The 19,480-nt window shown below is 34.8% G+C and overlaps 1 protein-coding gene across 11 annotated transcripts in view; it reads left to right on the top strand.

Moving 5' to 3' along the window:
* The window catches only part of COL11A1 (collagen type XI alpha 1 chain), a 235,611-nt gene that overhangs the window by 79,284 nt on the left and 136,847 nt on the right, over positions 1 to 19,480 (top strand). For all 11 annotated transcript variants that reach the window (XR_005822190.1, XR_005822183.1, XR_005822184.1 and 8 more), the window contains 12 exons: positions 255 to 362; positions 2,536 to 2,589; positions 5,499 to 5,552; positions 7,835 to 7,879; positions 8,038 to 8,091; positions 8,187 to 8,231; positions 10,893 to 10,946; positions 11,824 to 11,877; positions 15,495 to 15,548; positions 16,497 to 16,604; positions 16,924 to 17,013; positions 17,290 to 17,343. Coding sequence is in view for 3 of the 11 variants with exons in the window: in XM_040565891.1 (XP_040421825.1) it covers positions 255 to 362; positions 2,536 to 2,589; positions 5,499 to 5,552; positions 7,835 to 7,879; positions 8,038 to 8,091; positions 8,187 to 8,231; positions 10,893 to 10,946; positions 11,824 to 11,877; positions 15,495 to 15,548; positions 16,497 to 16,604; positions 16,924 to 17,013; positions 17,290 to 17,343 (774 nt within the window). In the remaining 8 variants the exon portion in view is untranslated. The remainder of the gene's footprint in view (positions 1 to 254; positions 363 to 2,535; positions 2,590 to 5,498; positions 5,553 to 7,834; positions 7,880 to 8,037; positions 8,092 to 8,186; positions 8,232 to 10,892; positions 10,947 to 11,823; positions 11,878 to 15,494; positions 15,549 to 16,496; positions 16,605 to 16,923; positions 17,014 to 17,289; positions 17,344 to 19,480) is intronic.

The raw sequence follows: 19,480 nt of genomic DNA, 5'->3' as shown, positions 1-19,480 counted from the left end.
AATTTAGTGAAGTAAAAATAAGAATGCAATTTCCAGAACGAGCTCTCTTCGGACAAGGACACTGACCTCTAACAGTTGTGCAAGTAATATTTGGTGCCTTTATACATTTGCATTTATATAATGAACATAAGTAGTGGTATTTTCCTAATCTCCATTTATATTTAATAAAAATTTATTTTCAAGTAATTGTAGGTAGTCTTGCTACTATATGCACACAGTCAATTGCTCCATATTTATATAGTGTTGTATTTTAGGGAGAAGTTGGTCAGCCCGGTCCACGAGGAGAAGATGGTCCAGAAGGTCCAAAAGGTCGAGCAGGTCCATCTGGGGACCCAGGTGCTGCTGGTCCTGCTGGGGAAAAGGTCAGTAGCCAGTTATCAACATAAACATGTCATTGCCTCATAACATAGATGCAGCCCATGATTGTCATCACTAAAAAGACAAACATCCAGATTTGCGAGATCTTAGGCTATCTAACAGTAGTTTTTATGAAACACTACTACAGTAGGTCACCGGAGTTCACATTTGAACAGGTATTGGGAATCATTTTTTGCAAGTATAAAAAACAACATTGTAATAGCTTATTGGCACATAAGGCAGGAAATTTCTTGTCCTAAATTACATACAGTGCACACCAACTACAAAAAATATGATTCAGAGGAAATAGTTGGGTACAAAGGAGGAATAAAGGTGTAGCAGGAGAGTGAATTAATATTCAGTCATATGATAGCAAATTGTGTCATTAATATTGGTTTAAACAGAAAACATATCCTCAATAGAAATCCCAAACAAGCTTGGCAAAAGTGAAAGGTGCTATTTAAAGAGAAGACTGAATAAAGGATAGGGAAATAAAATACAGGAGGCAACAAACACACAGATAAGTACAAATCCCTGTAGAATCCTAACCTCAACAAAAAATACTAGGGATGGATATAGAGTAGGAAAGGAAGATGAGGAATTCATATATATTTCACTGGGTGAGAGCATCTGAAAAGAAAGTGCGCCATTTTGGAAACCTGGGAAAGAATGATTAAAATAAAACAAGAAAGAAATTTCAGACATATGTATACTGTCCTTCAAAAAAGTGTGAGAAATAGAGATTTGTGAATTCTTAGATTTCCTCACAGTGTTAGGGAAGTGCCTGTAAGAGCAACTATCAGTGTCCTATTCCCTTCTCATTTCCAATGACTTGTTTCATGCAAAGGTACTACTCTTCCCTGGTAATTAAAGTACTACAGTGTTCTTTTACTCTCTACGTTCAGCTGGTCCTGTGATAAGAAAGCTTTCCCAAGCAGGTTAGGGCAGCATTGTCTGAGTCAAGGAAATGCCAAGTACAATGTCAAAAGAATGAGCAACATGTCAGGAAGGAGCTTAAAAAATCATCCATATCCACACTCAAAACCTAGGCAGCTGAGCCTTGCTCAATCATAAAATGAGGCACAAAATTTTCACTGAATTTAGCAAGGTTTGCTGTAGTGTCATGCTGCAAAAGATTTTAATCATTGTATGGCATGCAACTTGTTTCAGTGTGGCACAGTGCACAGTGTGGCAGCATTATAATTATTTTTGTAAATTGAGGAAAAAATTCTTTAATAACGTACCAGCCAGACCTGTGGGCTTACATGAATATGAAAATAGACGTTTTTATTCATGTGCTCTATTTTTTAAGAATAAGCATGTTTATTTTCACAAATTCCCTTCCGCATACAGGTACCTGCTTCCTCTTTTCCATTATCTAAGGTTACTGCTGAGTACCATATTATATAGTACAATCATATATTTTCCATTGAAATCTTCTCCAAAATGTGACAGCCTGGAACATGGTCTGTGTTTAGAAGACTCAAATTCATCCCTAGAGTTCCCATCTCTCAGAGATTGAAACTGCTTTCCCTTTCCCTACCTTTGAAAGTGGCAAACCATCAATCATCCCCTAGACATCTTAAGAGATCAACTCCATGGGGTACTATATTTCATTTCTAGGAATCAGTAATGTCAGCATTGATCAGACTGCTCGTCCTGTTGTCCTTTTTGAACATAGGAAAGTGGTCATGTTTGTTGATAAATCTATCATCAGCAAATAGTCAGTGGAGTGTGATTTATCATAGTCACAAACAGCTTAGAATTTTTCAACAAAAATGGTTGATTCTTCAAATGCCTATTTGGACAAAAAAAAAAAAAAAAACTATGAAAAACAAAGTAGCCATCACACAGTACAAAGTAAAAAGAACTTCTTCTCACTTACAATATAACAATGCCCTGATTTCATACAGAATATTACTAGTTTAATGACCTTAGCCCCACATCTTAGAGGTACTGGCTTTGCTGACCTCATTAACTGGAGTGGGATTTTTATTTAGATTTGAGGAACTAAGCCCACTGGTGATTAATAGTTAAAATGAGAAATTGATTTCATTGAATATTATATTTTATAAAGTGCCATCACTCTAGGTTGTGGAAAAAATACTTTCCATAAAGGTTTGCTGAACCACTAAGGAGGATGATAAATTAAAATTTAACACTGTGTTTTTATTGCAGGGTAAGCTTGGTGTGCCCGGATTGCCAGGATATCCAGGCAGACAAGGTCCAAAGGTGCGCTTTAAATGAATTGTAAATCTTATGCTGTTTTTCACATTTCCTTTCTTGACAGTCATGATCTGAAGTAAAATCTTTTAAAATGTTGGGTCCCTAAGGCAGGATCTTCAAGGAACACTAACTTTCCTATTAAATATGCTACCTTCAAACTTTTGTCATCCTTTCATGAGTTGTGTTTTGTGTCAGCATCAGGCTGGCATACATTAAATGATGTTGAGAAAGAAGGAACTGCCTTTATGTTTGAAAGAGAATAAGCATTGTATTGACCGTGAAATGGATGCTGATGGTGATGTCAATTTTCCATGTGGTACAAGGATTCCATTTGTGTCATTACTGCTTCTTCCACAGAGTAAGCCATATTTCTTTGGAACATACAATTTACAATTTTCATCACATTTTCCTTTTGTTTTTGTTAAGACAAACATGACAAAACCCAACCCTTATTTTATTCATGTGCCGATATCTATCCTTCAGTTATCTTCTGTGTTTGATTGCAACAGGAAAAAAAAAAAAAAAAAAAGTTAAAATAGATGGCTTCTGGTTTAATTGAAGGTTTATATTTTTGAAACATATTTTTATGAAACATGTTTTTGAAAAGGTTGTCCTAACACAGCTTTAGGAAATGAGCATGCTAAAGTAATTGTAAAGTCTCTTTCTGAGATTAATGAGAAAGAAAAAATGGAATAAAAACATAATTTTACAGACAATTCCTGACATAAGGCCATGAGACATTGCATCTCCAGACTGTCTGAAAGACGAATCATCTAGAGCAATATCACAAGTAGAAGAATTTCTTACCCCTTCTACACAACCGAACAATCACCTGCAATAAAATCCTCAATTTTCTCCTAGTTTGGGATGTATTTTTATCTTCCAATTTGAAAATACGATTTTTTTGGCAGAACTACAACTTCCTGTCTGGCTAAGCAAAGGGTTTTTCTGACTCTTGACTATATTATAGCCTTTTTCTGTCAAGTAAATTAACTATCTGAAGAATGCTTATTCACTGAACACATTTGTGTTAATGAAAAACATCAAAAACATCTATGGAAAGTATGTATGGAGACTATTCACCTTGACAAGCGTGGGTTTTTCCCCTCCTACTTCTTAATTGAAATGTCTCAGATTTCAGTTTCTTTTTGCTCTCCTTTAGAGAACTGTCTTTTGAAAAGTCTAAGATCAAAGAAGTTTTACATTATTCAATTCTAAGAAAAAACTGATGTAACACTTCAAATAAAATTTGACTGATTCTTTTTTTCAGCAAAGACTTGCTCAAGAACAGCATTATATTACATTTTCATTGGATTAAAATTGAATGTGGTTCTCAAACTGCATTCACTGTTTGCTCATCTAACTTGACACAAACTTTCAGGAAAAAGTAATAGCAGCTACAATGCATCAACTTGCTGGAGAATTGTTTTGAAACTTATTCACAGTCCAGTTAAAATTAATATAAGGAAGAGAGGAAAAAAAGAAACAGCAGAAAAGCTTATTAGCTAGGTAAAGGAAATAAGAAATTCTGTCCCAATATTGTTGAGAAGGTTCACACTACTCTTTTTTTTCTTTGTAATTTACTTGTTTTTCATTATTTTTCTTCTTTCTTCTTGTTCATTGAGTACTGCCATTATCTGATCTTTCACAACATTTTTTAATCCTGCCAGTCCCTTTTGATTAGCACAATTGCAGAAAGCACTTTGTATGTAAGATATTTACATCCTAATCATGCCTATTAATGTCTGATCATTTGGTTTGTTTCTTCCCCCAGCCTTTTAATTATAAACATACTTGGGCTTTATGGAGTAGAATTTTCACAATTTCATTCACTTTTGAAGTTGTAAGTGGTGAAGAATTAGAATTAAAAAAAAAAAAGAGTATCAGTCAGGTTTTCATTAGAGTCACTGTCAATGAAGTTGTACTGCCCCCAAGTTCATTAATGGATAATTGGAATGATTCATGTGACATAAGATTGAAATTTTTGTCATATACATTTTACTGCCACCACAATTTTAATAACAAGCTGTATAGATATAAATGCAATATCACAGCAGGCAGTCTGTCCAGTGGTTTTAGTGTCTGACCAAACCAAACACTGCTTTGATTTTTCATCTTCCGTAGCTTGGAAGTATTTTTTTATTAAGTTTATCTCCTCTTTGACCCCAACTCCCTTATGACAAATTAACACATTGGCAGGTAACCCATCTGCTCTTCCTTTGGACCTGTATACCATAAATCAAGAAGAAAATGGTACTGTTCAGGTTAAGTGGGCAGTAAGCAGGAGGAAAGGGAAGAAAAAGGAGAAGCAGGAATAACTTCTGGGAGCAGCTTCTATACATAGAATCAAGTCAGATGATCTCCCCATAAATTCTGCTTACCAGAAGAGCATATAAACACATGTAAAAATTGCATCAGTTAAATGAAACTGGTCAGTTTACAGTGAATAAACCACCCGAGGTCATTTACAGCTCAGTAAAGTGAATAAAGAACCACTGTTGAGATGTGGCAATGCTTTGCAATTGCTTTGAATGCAGTTATTTTGTAAGAGTATTATTGTAGTGTGAGGTAGCAAGGCCTTGTTTATTTCTCTTTGTTATGATACAGTTATTTCTAGTGGGCTGTTAATGATCTTTTCTTTCCTACCATTAAAAACTGATGCAGATTTAATGAAGATTGTCTAATATGACAAATAATGTCCATTCTATGCATTGATGTTTCTTAATGCATTCTGAACTTGAGGCATTATGGTAAGTTAATTTGCAGCTATTCATCAGAGCTGCCACGCTTGCAAATTTGACATGATGTAAAATGTTCATCGTTTTGGAGGTGTGTTTTACATATGAATTAAATGCTGGCTATACTACAGTTTTGTTTTTGATATTTTCTGATATTTGCATTGATTTCTTATTTAGGGCTCAACTGGTTTCCCAGGATTTCCGGGTGCCAATGGAGAGAAAGGTGCAAGGGTATGATAATTCTTAATTTCATGACAATTATCTTTTTGTACTCAGTGCTATGGGAAGTCAGTGAAAAATAGAGGTATAAGCTATTGGAGTTGGACTTGATGATCCTTATGGGTCCCTTCCAACTCGGGATATTCTATGATTCTATGATTCTGTTATCTAAGGAACTATAAAAAACAGGCTTTTCACTCTTAAGATGAATCTCTACAGTTACGTAAAACAGGGCATACTGAGACACTAGTTCTCACTCTTTAAGGTATTAATCTAAGCATACAGGAACTGAGACACTTTCTCGTTGGGTATGCTACCATAATTATACATTGGAAAGAGAAAAGAAATCATATTTGAGCATGTGATTTAACAGTATAGCTGAGTGATCTTGCAAGGACTGTTTTCCTGTATCCCATGAATTAACATACTACCATGCAATTTACCCTCAAGGAAATTCAACGTATATTTCATAAGTATTCTGATTTACCACAAATTTTTATAGGCTGAGCTTTAAAAAAAAAACCAACAAACTATACCAGACAACATGAAGAACATATGCTATTAACAAATAGATGCAAAATGACAGATTTTGTTGCTTTGTTTATTGGAAGCTGGTGAGGGAAAATCTGTTAGGTGTATTCTTCTAATTAAAAATGAAATGCAGATTTGAAAGAAAACTGTAGTGTTGTCTCTAAAGCTTAATTGAATATAGCAGAACATGTTGTTAGAAAGCTGATAAAATTAACAGAAGTGAGAGGGTGGGTCATAGAAACGATCAGCTTAACAAGGAAATCAGCTTTCCTTTCCTTAACAAGGATCAGCTTTCCTCTCTAAGAATTCATTTTAATTTGCACATGAAAACAAGCAGGAATTCATGATTTTTAGATAAAATACATGAAATCCAATTGCATTTACATTATTTATGTATGCTTTAGATTTTTCTTGTGTTATTTTAGCTAGGATATGTTGTTATGGACAGAAAAGCAGTATAACAATGTTCAGGTCATCCTTGTTGGGCAAAATGGGACATGACTGGTAATCAGGATATCAGATTTAATAAAAAAAAAAAAAAAAGAAAAATGATAACACATCAAAGAACAAACTTAAAATTATGAAAATATAATTATATTGATCCGTTATCAGGCCTTCATAAAGTTTTTAATTCAGCTAGGGTTCTAATGACCTAATTAATACTGAATTGCAAATATACTTTGGTATTATGCTGATCATCAATAAGACAACAATAAATGTATGTTGTGTCTTTTTTTTTTTTTTTTTTTTGTAATGTGAAGTAGGTAGTATTATGAGTTTTGCTTAACGGCTTATCATTCTGTGATATTCTACCACACACACTGGTAATAAGACAGTAATTGTCCCTGAGAAGTTCACTAGCTATGTAGCATTATAAGAACAACACATAATTTTTATTTTTAATAAGTAAATAAGATCAATGTAAAAAAAAAAAAGAAAAAAAAAACACAAAAACAAGAACACCAAGAAAACAGCTGTGTGCATTTAATTCATTTTCAGTGAGAGCAAGCTTTATGCTATAACGTCTCTGCTGCTTTACTGTTGCTGTTGTGTTTACCACAGAGAATAGAAAGTACCAGTCATCAAGTTTTTTTTTCTACCTGAATAATACTGTTGAATGTTAAGCTTCCTTTCATTAGAATGCACAGCAATATTAACCTAACACCGAGCCTAAAGAAAGGAATCTGTTCAGTAAGATTAGGGGGTATACTGAAGCAAAAAAATTAACGGCTAACATTCTGACAACTTCTGTATTACCTGTGTGCAAGCATGCAGAATCCTGGTAGGTACTACAGTCCCTATTTCTGTTTTATACATATATATATATATATATATATATATATATGAAGAGAGAGGATTACCCTTTGTTTTCAACATTAGCCTGTGGAACTGTGCATGGGAAAATGGGAATTCTGTCTTCAAGGCTATTATTACATTGGAAATGATGCCAAGTCCTTTAGACTATTGCAGAGGGACTCTGTTTTGTGGCATCTTCACTACTATCTTAGAATAGTTTAAAATGTTCTAATGCCTATGACAGAATCTGTCTCCAAGGCAAATTTAGTGTGTTTGACTACAGGTCTCAGTGAACTCAGAAAGACAATTTTATAAAGGGCCATGATTCTGTAAATTAAAATGAGAAGTAGATACTTAAAATAATGTTTAAACATAAGAGAGTTGCACTTTACCCCCACTTCAGTAGAAAACATTCTCTCTCAAATATGGTGTTTGCTAAGATGACTTCTGTGAGCTTTTCTTTACAGGGATTACATGGCAAACCAGGCCCAAGGGGACAACGAGGACCAACAGTATGTACTTTTGTTTTGCAACTTCGAGGCTTTTCTATATTAATTGCCTCTACTATACTGTGAAGAATTATTTTGATCTGAAGTCATTACAGAATTCAACAATTATAACTAAGTGTATCTTTTTTTTTCTTTTTTTTTTTTTTTTTTTTTATTGACAGGGTCCAAGGGGCTCAAGAGGTCCAAGAGGTCCAACTGGCAAACCAGGTCCAAAGGTAATTGTCAGCCACACCATGTAAGTCGGCTGCACGTTGTTTCTTTTAAAGAAAATAGAGGTTTAACCTTTGAACATACTATTTTTTCTTTCTAGGGTACTGCAGGCAATGACGGTCCTCCTGGCCCACCAGGTGAAAGGGTATGTGAAAGCTATTTATATGCATGTCTTTCCCCACTGTATAGGAGTATGGTTTGGGTGTGGGAGAGTTGGTTTATTTTTAGTTTTCCTTCTTATGTATTTACCCTTCTTGGACCACAGTAACCAGAACTGGCAAAACATCAGTTCTAATGATACTGCTTTTCACAAAGTTAGGAATGGGGAAGCTCAAGTTTGCTGAAAGATTCTTCTATCTGTAGCTCAGTTTTGTATAAATAGGGCACAGAGAATTCATACATGCTTTGCATTATATCCATGCAAATTACAGTTGGACTATCAGTCTATGCTCTTAAGAATAGCTTATTTACCGTAGCATGATACTTGTTTTTACAAATCATTCAAGCTATCTTGAGAAGATTCTTTGCTGAAGCAGCTGATATTTTTGTTGTTCTAAGAATTCCCTTCAAACTACTTTCTGCATGCTTGAGAAAGCCTATTGTGCTTGTTAAAATAGTTTTCTGCTTGCTACTCTATTATTCATCAATACACAAACCCAACATGCAGTCAGACCATTACACAGCAGCACATAGAAAATTGATATTAATAGATCAAGTTTGTACCTGTATATCAAGCAAATGACAGTGTTTCAAGTGGAATGTGGGTAGCAAAGTTTGGGTGAAACAGGAATGATGTGGCAAGGAAGAGAGATGCCGGGGCAGGAAACTGGGATTCAAAAGAGTAATAAGTTAAGTAGCGTGCTGGATATAAGAACAAGGCATAGTCCGTAAAAGGAACTGTACATTATTTTACACTGAGGAGGAACATCTGAGGCAGGCTACCAGGAGCTGAAGAGCAGAGCTGAAGCAGGGGTTTGCTAACAACTCCAACAGGTCTTGAAACAATGAGCAGATCAATCCAAGATGAAAGCATCCCAGAGAGAAATTGATTAGAGCAAAGAGATGAGGTATCACAGAACACCACATATGATGTCTCTTGTGTAATACATGTGAGGTATCTATTTGCTTCCCAATAGGGGTGAATGTCAGCCAAGAAATAAAACTGGCATTTCTACTCAGCTGAGACTATTCCAGGTACCAGACATGTAAATATTAAATAATCCATTCTGTGTGGCTACTGCTAAAATGAAACTCCATGACATAAAAAAAAAAAAAAAAAAGTAACTTTAATAACATGCTGTTAATATTCTAGTGCTTTTTCTCACATAATCCATCAGTGTAGTAGCTTGAAATCTGCAAGCCATACTGTCAATAAAAAATATGTAAATCTTTCATTAAAAAGCCTCAAGATGTGAGAGTCAAAATACGTTGAGAATTTATGAGAAAGATAGTGCAGTAAGGTCACAAGGATTTCCCGCTTTGCTTAGCACTTCTCAGTTGACTCAGATTTATTATTAGAGTCTAATCAAGGTCTACCCTAGAATAAGATTCACTTAAGGACAAAATCTCCAGGTTGGGCAGAAGGGACCTCTCCCTCGGTTACATTCGCATACTGCTTCATCTACTGCAGGAGGCTGCCATGCTCTGGCTGTGAGCCTGGGCTCTAATAAATGAGGCTTATGGAACTTGGAAACAGCCAGCACTTTATCAGAGGAGCTAAAGAGTAGCATAATTTGGGAGACGTGACCTCCTGCTTCAGGTCTTTCGCATCAAACTTCAAACAAAAATTACTAACATATTTTGACAGCTGATGCTGTAGCAAAACCACACATCGTATACCAAGTAGAGTAGGATAAGCCTTGCACTGTATGACTAGGGTACATGGCTCTCTGCTTTGGGACCATGTAGAATAAATAGGGCTTTTCAGGTTGCTACTCTGATTTTGCATACTAAAAACTAAAAAGGACAAAATCTTTTAATAAGCTGACAGTCACTTTCAACATGTCAGCAATGAATTTTAAAAGTTTGCCTCCGTCTTGTTTGGCGACAACTTTAGAAACAGTCATGTAAGACAGCAATTTGTGTAAATATATATGACCACAGATTTATGTGGACATGTAGACCTGTGTACGTATTACACATATATGCTTGTAAATACACATATACAATGTACTAACTCGTATGATCATCTTTCACTAGATTTGTAAAGCCATGCTGCATGAAAATTTTCTCTCCATATATATATGTATATACAACACTACATAAATAAAATTTTCATACATCCTATTTTTTTCATGTATTTCAACTACTATTCATGAAATCATGAATGTTGTCCTTCGTCTCTGGTAACTCTGGAAAGCTTATTCTATTTGGAAATTTGAACTGTTATCAAAATAGCGTGAAATATTATCAGGGTGAAAGAACTAACAATGATGAATGTTGGATTCAGTTAACAGACCACCAGACCATGAATGAATTCCTATGCTTTATGCAGCATAGAAAACAATGTTTCTTACTCACAGCTAACTCCTACTTTATTAAGCATAATTTCAGGGGTTAAACACAGACATACTTCATATAAGTAATTTTTCTTTTTTCTTACTGCATTCCTATAGAGCTAGTCTTACTTTCAGTCTATGCAAGTGATTTGTTGCTACCAATATTCATGGCAATGTAGATAAGACTTTAGACTTAGAACCATATATTATCTACAGAGTTCATATATTTTATAATTGAAGCAAACTTTTAAGTTAAGTGTCATGGCAGTTGGAGTAAAACTTTGCCTGTTTGGTTGCCCTTATACTAGGGACCACAAGGGCCTCAGGGACCTGTTGGATTTCCGGGACCAAAAGGACCTCCAGTAAGTATATTCTAAAATAAGTAGGTACAATAATGAGAGTGTTACTTTTCATATAATGATTTTGCAGGTAATGTTTGAAGGTTTATTTAAGAGATGTGTTCCTACTGATAGGAAAATTTCCCCCATGCTTGTGGAGCTTTAAGGCTAAGACAAGAACTCATATTCGAATTGGTAGATGAGTCATCATCACGGCAGCTCATGTCGATTCAGCATAATATATTAAACTGGAAATTCTCTAGTATGTTGATGTCAAAGTCCAGGTGACAAGCTGAGTTTAAGCAAAATACTACTCTGGTAGTGTATATTTCCTTTTAACAGTTGATCAATTGAGGAAAAAATGAAGAGGAAGGAGACATTCATTAGTAGCAGACACATATGTTACACATTTGAGCTGCAGCCCGAAGTAGTCATATTGCTCTTCTAGTGTGCTTCTGCTCACATGAAGTACAAAAGCATCAGACCACCTATGATTTTTTCACCCATGTGATTGTTATTTTTATTTCCAATGCCAGAAACTGAAATTTCATCAAATATTCCCATAGTGCTTAATTTTGTGTTAACTAAGTCACTAAGAAAAATGGAAAGGAAGTATAGGGACTTCCCATGACTTCTGAATTTACTGAAATCCATTTTTAACATTCATGTACTAGATAAGCCAACAGTCACTCTCCAAACAATTGTTAACACGCATCAAGGGAGGACGCAGGGAAAATGTATTATTAAAATTATAGCTGATATCGGAGCAGTTAAACTGTACTGAAGACTAGCCTAAAAAAAAGGAGAGAGAGTGAGAGACAACAGAGATTCTTACAGCTAATCATATGCTTTTTTCAGTATTAAGGATGTCTACAATTATTTATGTATTTTACAATTTCAGGGGCCACCTGGAAAAGATGGCTTGCCTGGGCATCCAGGACAGCGGGGTGAAACTGTGAGTAAATGAACTCTACTGTGCTAGTGTTGCAAACCTCTTAAGGACATTATAGTGTGACCAAAACTAAAGAAACAGAGAGAACAGACAAAAGGGGAAGAGGCTGGGACTAGAAGATAACTAGTTTTCTTATGGTTTAGTAGTTTAGGCATAAGAAAGCTTTATTTTGTTTCCATACTACAAAAGTGAGATTATTCTTTGCTCTGCTCAGTTAGTAACATCACAATGTGCTTAACTAGTCAATAGAAGTAGAAAAAATTAATACTCAGATCTCAAATTTAGTAAAGATTTGTCAGGCAACCACTGTATCGTCTTCGATCACTATATCATCTTTTCTGATTGAATGTCAAGTAACATGGCATCATAAAGTATTACTAATTAATGCTAAACAGATGGGAAACTCGAAAGTCAACAGCTTTGGAAAGTGCTATCAGGAATGATTCAACCTGTGAAAAAAGAGTTCAATTTTGAAACTATATTCTATGCAATTCCCCTAAAAATCCTCATAAGTACATCTTGGAAACAAAATTTTAAAAGTAACATATCAATTTTTTAATGGAATTATTAATATATATATATTTCTGTAGTGCCAAAACCTGACTTATCTCCCACTGAAATAAAATAAAGTTATTACTTGGGTTTTCCAGAGTTGGAGAAAGAATTAAATGAGATTAGAGAGAAATGTTCTCATCATGATGAATGTGTTTGGAATTCCATCTTCACTGGAAATCTGGAAGTGAGTGCTGAGTCACTTCCATTGCTGGAAGTGGGAGCACAAACCTTGGAGTGACACATCATTCTGAAAAACTGTATTTTCCTCTGACATTTTAATGCCATTGCTTTGCAATGATGGTGGTGGTTTTTTGTTTGTTTGTTTGTTTGTTTGTTTCATGGGAGAGAAACACTATTGACTGCTTATTTGTTCTTTTTCAGTGACTTCAAACTCACAGTTTGACACATGTATTCTTGTAGGAAGGTCATTTGGTGGGGTCAAAATTAACATTAGTTTGCATTTGGAATTGCATACAATTGTCCAAGTTGTGTTTTGCTTGTCAAAATGAATTTAAATGGATGCAGATTTGTTGAGAAAACTTTGGGTTTGTATTGAACATTTTATTTGAAAATAGTAAAGAAACAAATATATTTATTTGCATATATATTCTACAGCTGGTACTGTTTAGCCTAGAAAAGGGAAGGCTCAGGGCAGATCTTACCAATGTATACCTGAAGGGAGGGTGTAAAGAAAATGGAGCAGGTTCTTTTCAGTTTTGCCCAGTGACAGGAAAACAAGCAATGGGCACAAATTAAACACAAGAAGTTACACCTGTGCATCAGGAAGCACTTTTTTACTATGAGGGTGACCAAGCACTGGCAAAGGTTGCCCAGAGAGGTTGTAGGGTCTCCCTTCCTGGAGATCTTCAAAAGCCATCTGGACATGGCCCTGGACAATGGTCTCTAGGTGACCCTGTTTGAGCAGGGGACTTGGACCAATGATTTTCAGAGGCTCCATGGGCCTCAACCATCCTATGATTCCATGGTTTTTCATTTCACTCATTACTAGAAATGGAAGATGCAAAATACAATAAGACTACGGACTATGTCATTGTACGATGGTACTCTAATTTTATATCTTTTGGGTTTAGTAGGGTTAAAATGATATAACATTTGAGTAACTCAGGCACAAACACAGCTTATTAGCAGGAATTAGTTTAAATGTATTTCCCCATGGATTCTCACAGATACCTTTTTGTACAAAAACAGATTTTAAAAAACAAACTAAATAGAAAGTAGATTCGTTGACTTTTTTTTTCCAAGAAGATTTCCATTTCTGATTTTTTTAAAAATGTATAAATCAGAAAACATTCATTGATCTCACTGGTTAAATCAGGGTCTTAGAATTCTGTTTCTCATTTATGTGTCTCATTAAAGTTCAATGGTGCATGTAGGCATTATAGCAATCAGGCTAAGAAACATGCTCAGCCTTAAAAAATTAGTGAGCAAAATTCCTGGATTGCAGTTTGTTTGTGGACTAAGAGCTGTACATTGACAGCAACTGAGGTAAATATTAGTGAAAATAAGGATACTACTTCTTCCCCCAGTAAGCCATATGCTTCTCTGAAGAACTGCCATTGTTTGCTGAGACGGGAATGGTAATGTTATGATTAATTTGGAATATAGATGTAGGAATAACCTAGATACTGTAAACCAATATAAAGCTAGTTCCTCTTTAGAAATTATTATCCATTTCAGTTATTGATCACAGATTGGTGGGAGGCATCAGCTGCAGAGCTCTTTAGATTGCTGGGTGTTACAATAGAATTTAGTGTTTTGTGTCTATGAAAGTACAAAATAGAAATGCACTAACTGTTTCATCAATTAGAATTAATCAAGGACCTTCTCACTACAAGAAACTCAGTTTCGTTATATTGTCTTTCACATAAAATTAAAAAAAAAAAGAGTAATTAGGTACAAGCACATGCATGAGACACTGGTGTAAATTGTTTACTACATTTTTACTATTTTAGATGAACCCATGGGGTGTTCAGGTCATCTTGGATATTTGCTCCTGAAATCTCTTTTGGTTATTACTTGTTTTACAAATCTGCACCTGTAGGAATTGATAAATTTTTGACATAAAAGAAAAAGCATAGCAGTAAGACTATCATTAGCATCAGGAATCTTTGAGTATACTGCAAAATATCAATGCATTCTGCAAACCTGGGAAATAGCAAGTCTTCTCAAGTTGTTTTCAAGAAATAGGCAACATTCAATGCTCCCTTATCTTTCTTTTACAATAGGCTTCAGACAAAGTTTTGACAAAGTAAAGGGGGGGACACATGAATGATTCAACCTGTAGCAGTTTTAATTTTCAGCAATTAGAGCAAAGGAATTTTGTGTTTGTTTTTAATCTGGATCATTTCAAAGGTCTGAGAGAGAATGCCTAAATAGTTACAGGCCAAACTGAACCATGATAACAACTGGCTTGCAGAGAATCAGTTTGAGGAAGATTTAAAAAAAAAAAAAATGTTAAACTGGATCTGATGGAATTGGGAACCTGTCAGCGAGACTGTGCCCTGAGGAATGCTGAGCAGGGCCCAACATTTCTAAAAAATACTAGCCAAATGACACCTTTGTTTTTACACAGGTGAGCAGGGTAGGAGGCAGATACAGGCTGTTAGGCAGGGGTTAGATGTTATACAGCAGTATTGCCCACACAACTTAATCCAACATCTGTGTCTTTCTTTAAAAAGCATTTATATATCTAGCTTTATGATTCATAATATAAATATGTAAAAATGTATTTTCAGCTGTCTTATAGCTGCATCACTTATGTATTGAGACTCCACCAATCAAGTTTACCTAAAGAGATCTGTAAAACTGACTGGTATTTTTACTACTGTACGACCTCATAGAGATTGGAACTGATAGAGCTAGGAAAGATTAATCAGTACTTCACTTCTAAGTATACACAGGAAAAAAAAAAGTATCTAATTTTTATTTCTTGAAGAGAAGACCCTCTGACATGGAATCTCTGTTTTTCTTCTTCAGCTCAGATCTGAATTTTGCTCTTTTATATCTTGTTTTAGGTAACATAGTATTTTATGATTATTTCACAGGGTTTTCAAGGAAAAACTGGTCCTCCTGGTCCTGGTGGGGTTGTTGGCCCTCAGGTACATCATTTGATTTTATACCTAACTTCAAAAAGTCGTTTTTGAAGGGTTATATTATGGCTAGTGCATAAGGCAGTTATTTTTGTTGTATTAAAAGATATTAAAAGATAACAATGGTTATCTTAACTTTGGTAACAAAATATGCATAACAATTTTAGAAACTTCTAATTACTTAGTATTATACATCGTGATCATCAGTGATTCCACAAAATATGCAAATTTTGGATTTTTTTTTGAGCATTCTTCATGTAATCGTGAATTTGAAGGTTTGCAGAAGTCAAGAATGCTGACTGAGATCTCTAATGTGAAATAGTTTAGAAAGAGCAAGACATTATGTGGCAGTATTGTCAGAGGCCAAATTTCAGTCATTTTTAGACTGTTGAGAGTTTCACTATTAAAATTTAATTTAACTAATCTTATTTATTTGCAGTAAAATCAGACATTTGGATTGCATGGGCTTTTTTTTTAGGTAATTCCCTCAGTGAAAATTTTCTGCTAGTGAATCTGAAGAGATATCTTTCAACTCTCTTACTTTTCAATTCATATTATTCAGAAAAGCAACTGTACAGACAGTGTTTTAAGACAAACATAGTACATGGATTTCCCTTACATGTCCTTTTTATAACCTCCTCCCATACCTTTTTGTAACCTCCTCCCATATGTAGAAATGCACTGTGTTTTAAGCTTCATTGCCTAAGGAGCAAGGTCAGGTTTTCAATCTGTGGAAGCTGTACAGACATGTCTGCAGGCAAGATGCAATGCAAGATTTATTTTATAGGACAAAGATATTTTGTAAGTCAGCTTTGCCTGGAGGGGAAGGTGAGGAATGTATGCTAACCAATGGCGATATTTTGTAACATACACTCAGAGCAGCTGGATAATAAGAATCTGTACCCCCTAAAGACATTAAATATCTTGAGCTGACTGAGGTTTTACCTTTGTGCTTAGGGTCCTACTGGTGAGACTGGCCCAATCGGTGAAAGAGGTCATCCGGGTCCTCCTGGCCCACCAGGTGAACAAGGCCTCCCAGGTGCTGCAGGAAAAGAAGGTGCTAAGGTATGATGTGGCTTTGGGAAACAAATTGGAAGGGGCAGATAAATTGCCAACAGACTCATGTTAAATTATAATATATAACACACACAATAAAACCAGGATGTACTATTGACACATTTCCCACAGAAGGATTTTGAAGGCTGAAAGATTCCAATTTTAGAGTTGTTTCTGCTTCCACTGAAATAATTAAAATTATTTTGAGCCAATAATTAGCATTTTTGTAATAAAAAATAAGCAAATATATACCACACATTTACTGTGGATATGATGAACATTAACATTATAAATATTTTTTGTTTAATCAAAATGTAATGTTTTCAAGGGTGACCCAGGTCCTCAAGGTATTCCTGGGAAAGATGGACCAGCAGGTCTTCGTGGTTTCCCTGGAGAGAGAGGCCTTCCAGGAGCTCAGGTATAATATAAGCACTACGAAAAATAGTTTGTAAATAAATGAGAATAATGTATTAACCCTATTATTTCATGGAACCTTCTACTGTGTTTAAAAATAAATACAGTAGTCAAAAAGACATCAAGAATCCAATGTTGTTAAATATCATTGGCTTTATAACCAGAAAGGAATTTATTCAGCTGTTTGTCTCTGGATTTTTACATTTTTCCTATTCCATATGTTGCAAAAATAACTCTTGAATTTTCCAGTGTAAGTAATAAGCATTTTTCTAATTTTTAGGGTCCAGCTGGTCTAAAAGGAGGGGAAGGTCCACAAGGCCCACCTGGCCCCGTTGTAAGTAAACATAATAACTGCATGGAAATGTAAACAATATTACACAAAGTAACCTTTTTTCTTCTACACATGTTGTGATGTTTTCATCATAGATTCATACAATCATAGAATCATTTAGGTTGGAAAAGATCTCTGAGGTCATCTAGTTCAACATTTAACCTGGTACTGTCAAATCCACCATTAAACTCTGTCACTAAACTCTACATCTACACCAACACAGTCTGTAAAACAGCAGACAGATGTATGTCATTCAAAGTGATCAGTAATTGTTTTCTGCTAATTGCTCGTACTAATAAACCTATACCTTGAAGAATGTGAAGATTGTGAATATTTGAAGTCTTCTGCTAACAGTAGATATGAAATGCATTTGTTGGTCAATACTCTCCACTTACACAAGTTGTTGAGATGTAAGAGATTTTCTGTAGTGGAAAGATATTGGATACAGATATTGGACTCATGCTATACTCCCTTTGTATAAATGAAGTTTACTCATACAGTTGACCCAAATAAAGTTAAACATACTGCTGGTGTTCTGCATTGCCTAAGCTAGCTTTTAAAAGTATTACATCACCATTTTTGTGCCCTTATTATTATATCTAATCTTTTAAACCAAACACCAGACAGAGTGTAAGATTCATTTTAACTTATTGTGAAACTTTTTTTTTTTTTTAATTTAGACTAGGATACCAGAATGTTTTATTGATACTCATCTCCAGTAATTTCTTTGTAGTTAGGAAACGTCACATTTATCTCTTTTCACAACTATTCTACATTTTTTAATTTATTTATTATCTTAAAAAAACAAGTCTGAAGACAATTATCTCAGAACCTACTGAAATTTTTCACCCTACGTTTGGAGACCTCAACACAATTAAAGAAGGGAGCATATTTCAATTCTATTTTGAGGTGCTTTGAAATCGGTGCAGTAAATGGTAAGAAAGCAGACATTATTGTTGCAAACCATTATTTGCGCCACAACATCTTCATTGAAAAAATAATTTTCAGATGAAAGTTTATATTCTGCAGAAAACAGGAAAAGTTGTAGAGTAAGCTTAAGAACTTTGAGAAGGTATAATAAACATGATCTTATTTTGGAAAAAAAGTAATATGTAATTGTGAATCTCCCATTCAAAACCATGGGAAAATAGATCATGCAAGAATGTAAGAATGACCTACTAAAAATACTGTATTATAAATATTTTTTTAATGATGCATTATATAATTATTAATAATTGTAGAGGATAAGATGACCAAAAACCATCCATTGCTTTGATGACTTTGTCTTCACTATATGGTCTTGTGTGGACCATGTCTAGAGACAGGCTCAGTGAAACTTTTACAAATTATTTTTGGCTAATGACACTACGTAAAATCTTTACAATTTAACTACTTGTCATGCAGTTATATTTGTTCTGTACACCCTAAGCTTAACATAGGTATAAAAATCTATTTGCCAACTTTTTGTGTTATAGTTGGTATTCATTTTATGATTATGATAGAAAAGCAGGGTTACGTACTTATTTCTCAAAAATCGTAAATAATTCTTAGGTAGCATGAGTAGTTTTGTTTTATTTTGTTTTGTTTTTTCTAGATGGTCCTGTGCTCAACAGTTGTTTATATTTAGATTTTTTTTTTTCATGTTAGGACTACTACTATCTGCTGCCTCTTTCATTGCAGTTTGTAGTAGGCATTCACTGAAAGTACTTGAAATAGGATACTTGCTTAAAGTTGCCTGTTCTCTGTTATTTTCATACAAGTAACTTCTACAGGGATGCACTGGATGTAAATGGTACGCTCATCCCCAAACACAAACTGTGTAGATTTTGACAACCATCTTGTCAACTCATTTCTCTCTTCCATTCAGTGCAACTGAAGTGTGTGTGTGGGGGGGGGGGGGGGAAAGCACAGCTATTCCTATTAGGCAAAAAAGTAATGGAGGAGCTGAAATTTTATGTATTTCAGTAACAAAGCTCTCAGATACCCTTACAATTCACACTGGGATTAGAATGCATTAAACAGGGAGGAAAAAAACCCCACAGTATAAAAATTCTTGCTTTTGGATTATTTCTATCTTATTGGAATCTAGATGTGCTACACTAGATTTATTTATTGGAAAAGATCTACTGTAGCACACATT

This window comes from Cygnus olor, chromosome 8 (assembly GCF_009769625.2).
Source record: "Cygnus olor isolate bCygOlo1 chromosome 8, bCygOlo1.pri.v2, whole genome shotgun sequence".
In the NCBI taxonomy this organism is placed as follows: Eukaryota; Metazoa; Chordata; class Aves; order Anseriformes; family Anatidae; genus Cygnus; species Cygnus olor.
This window is presented reverse-complemented; position numbering and strand designations above follow the sequence as displayed.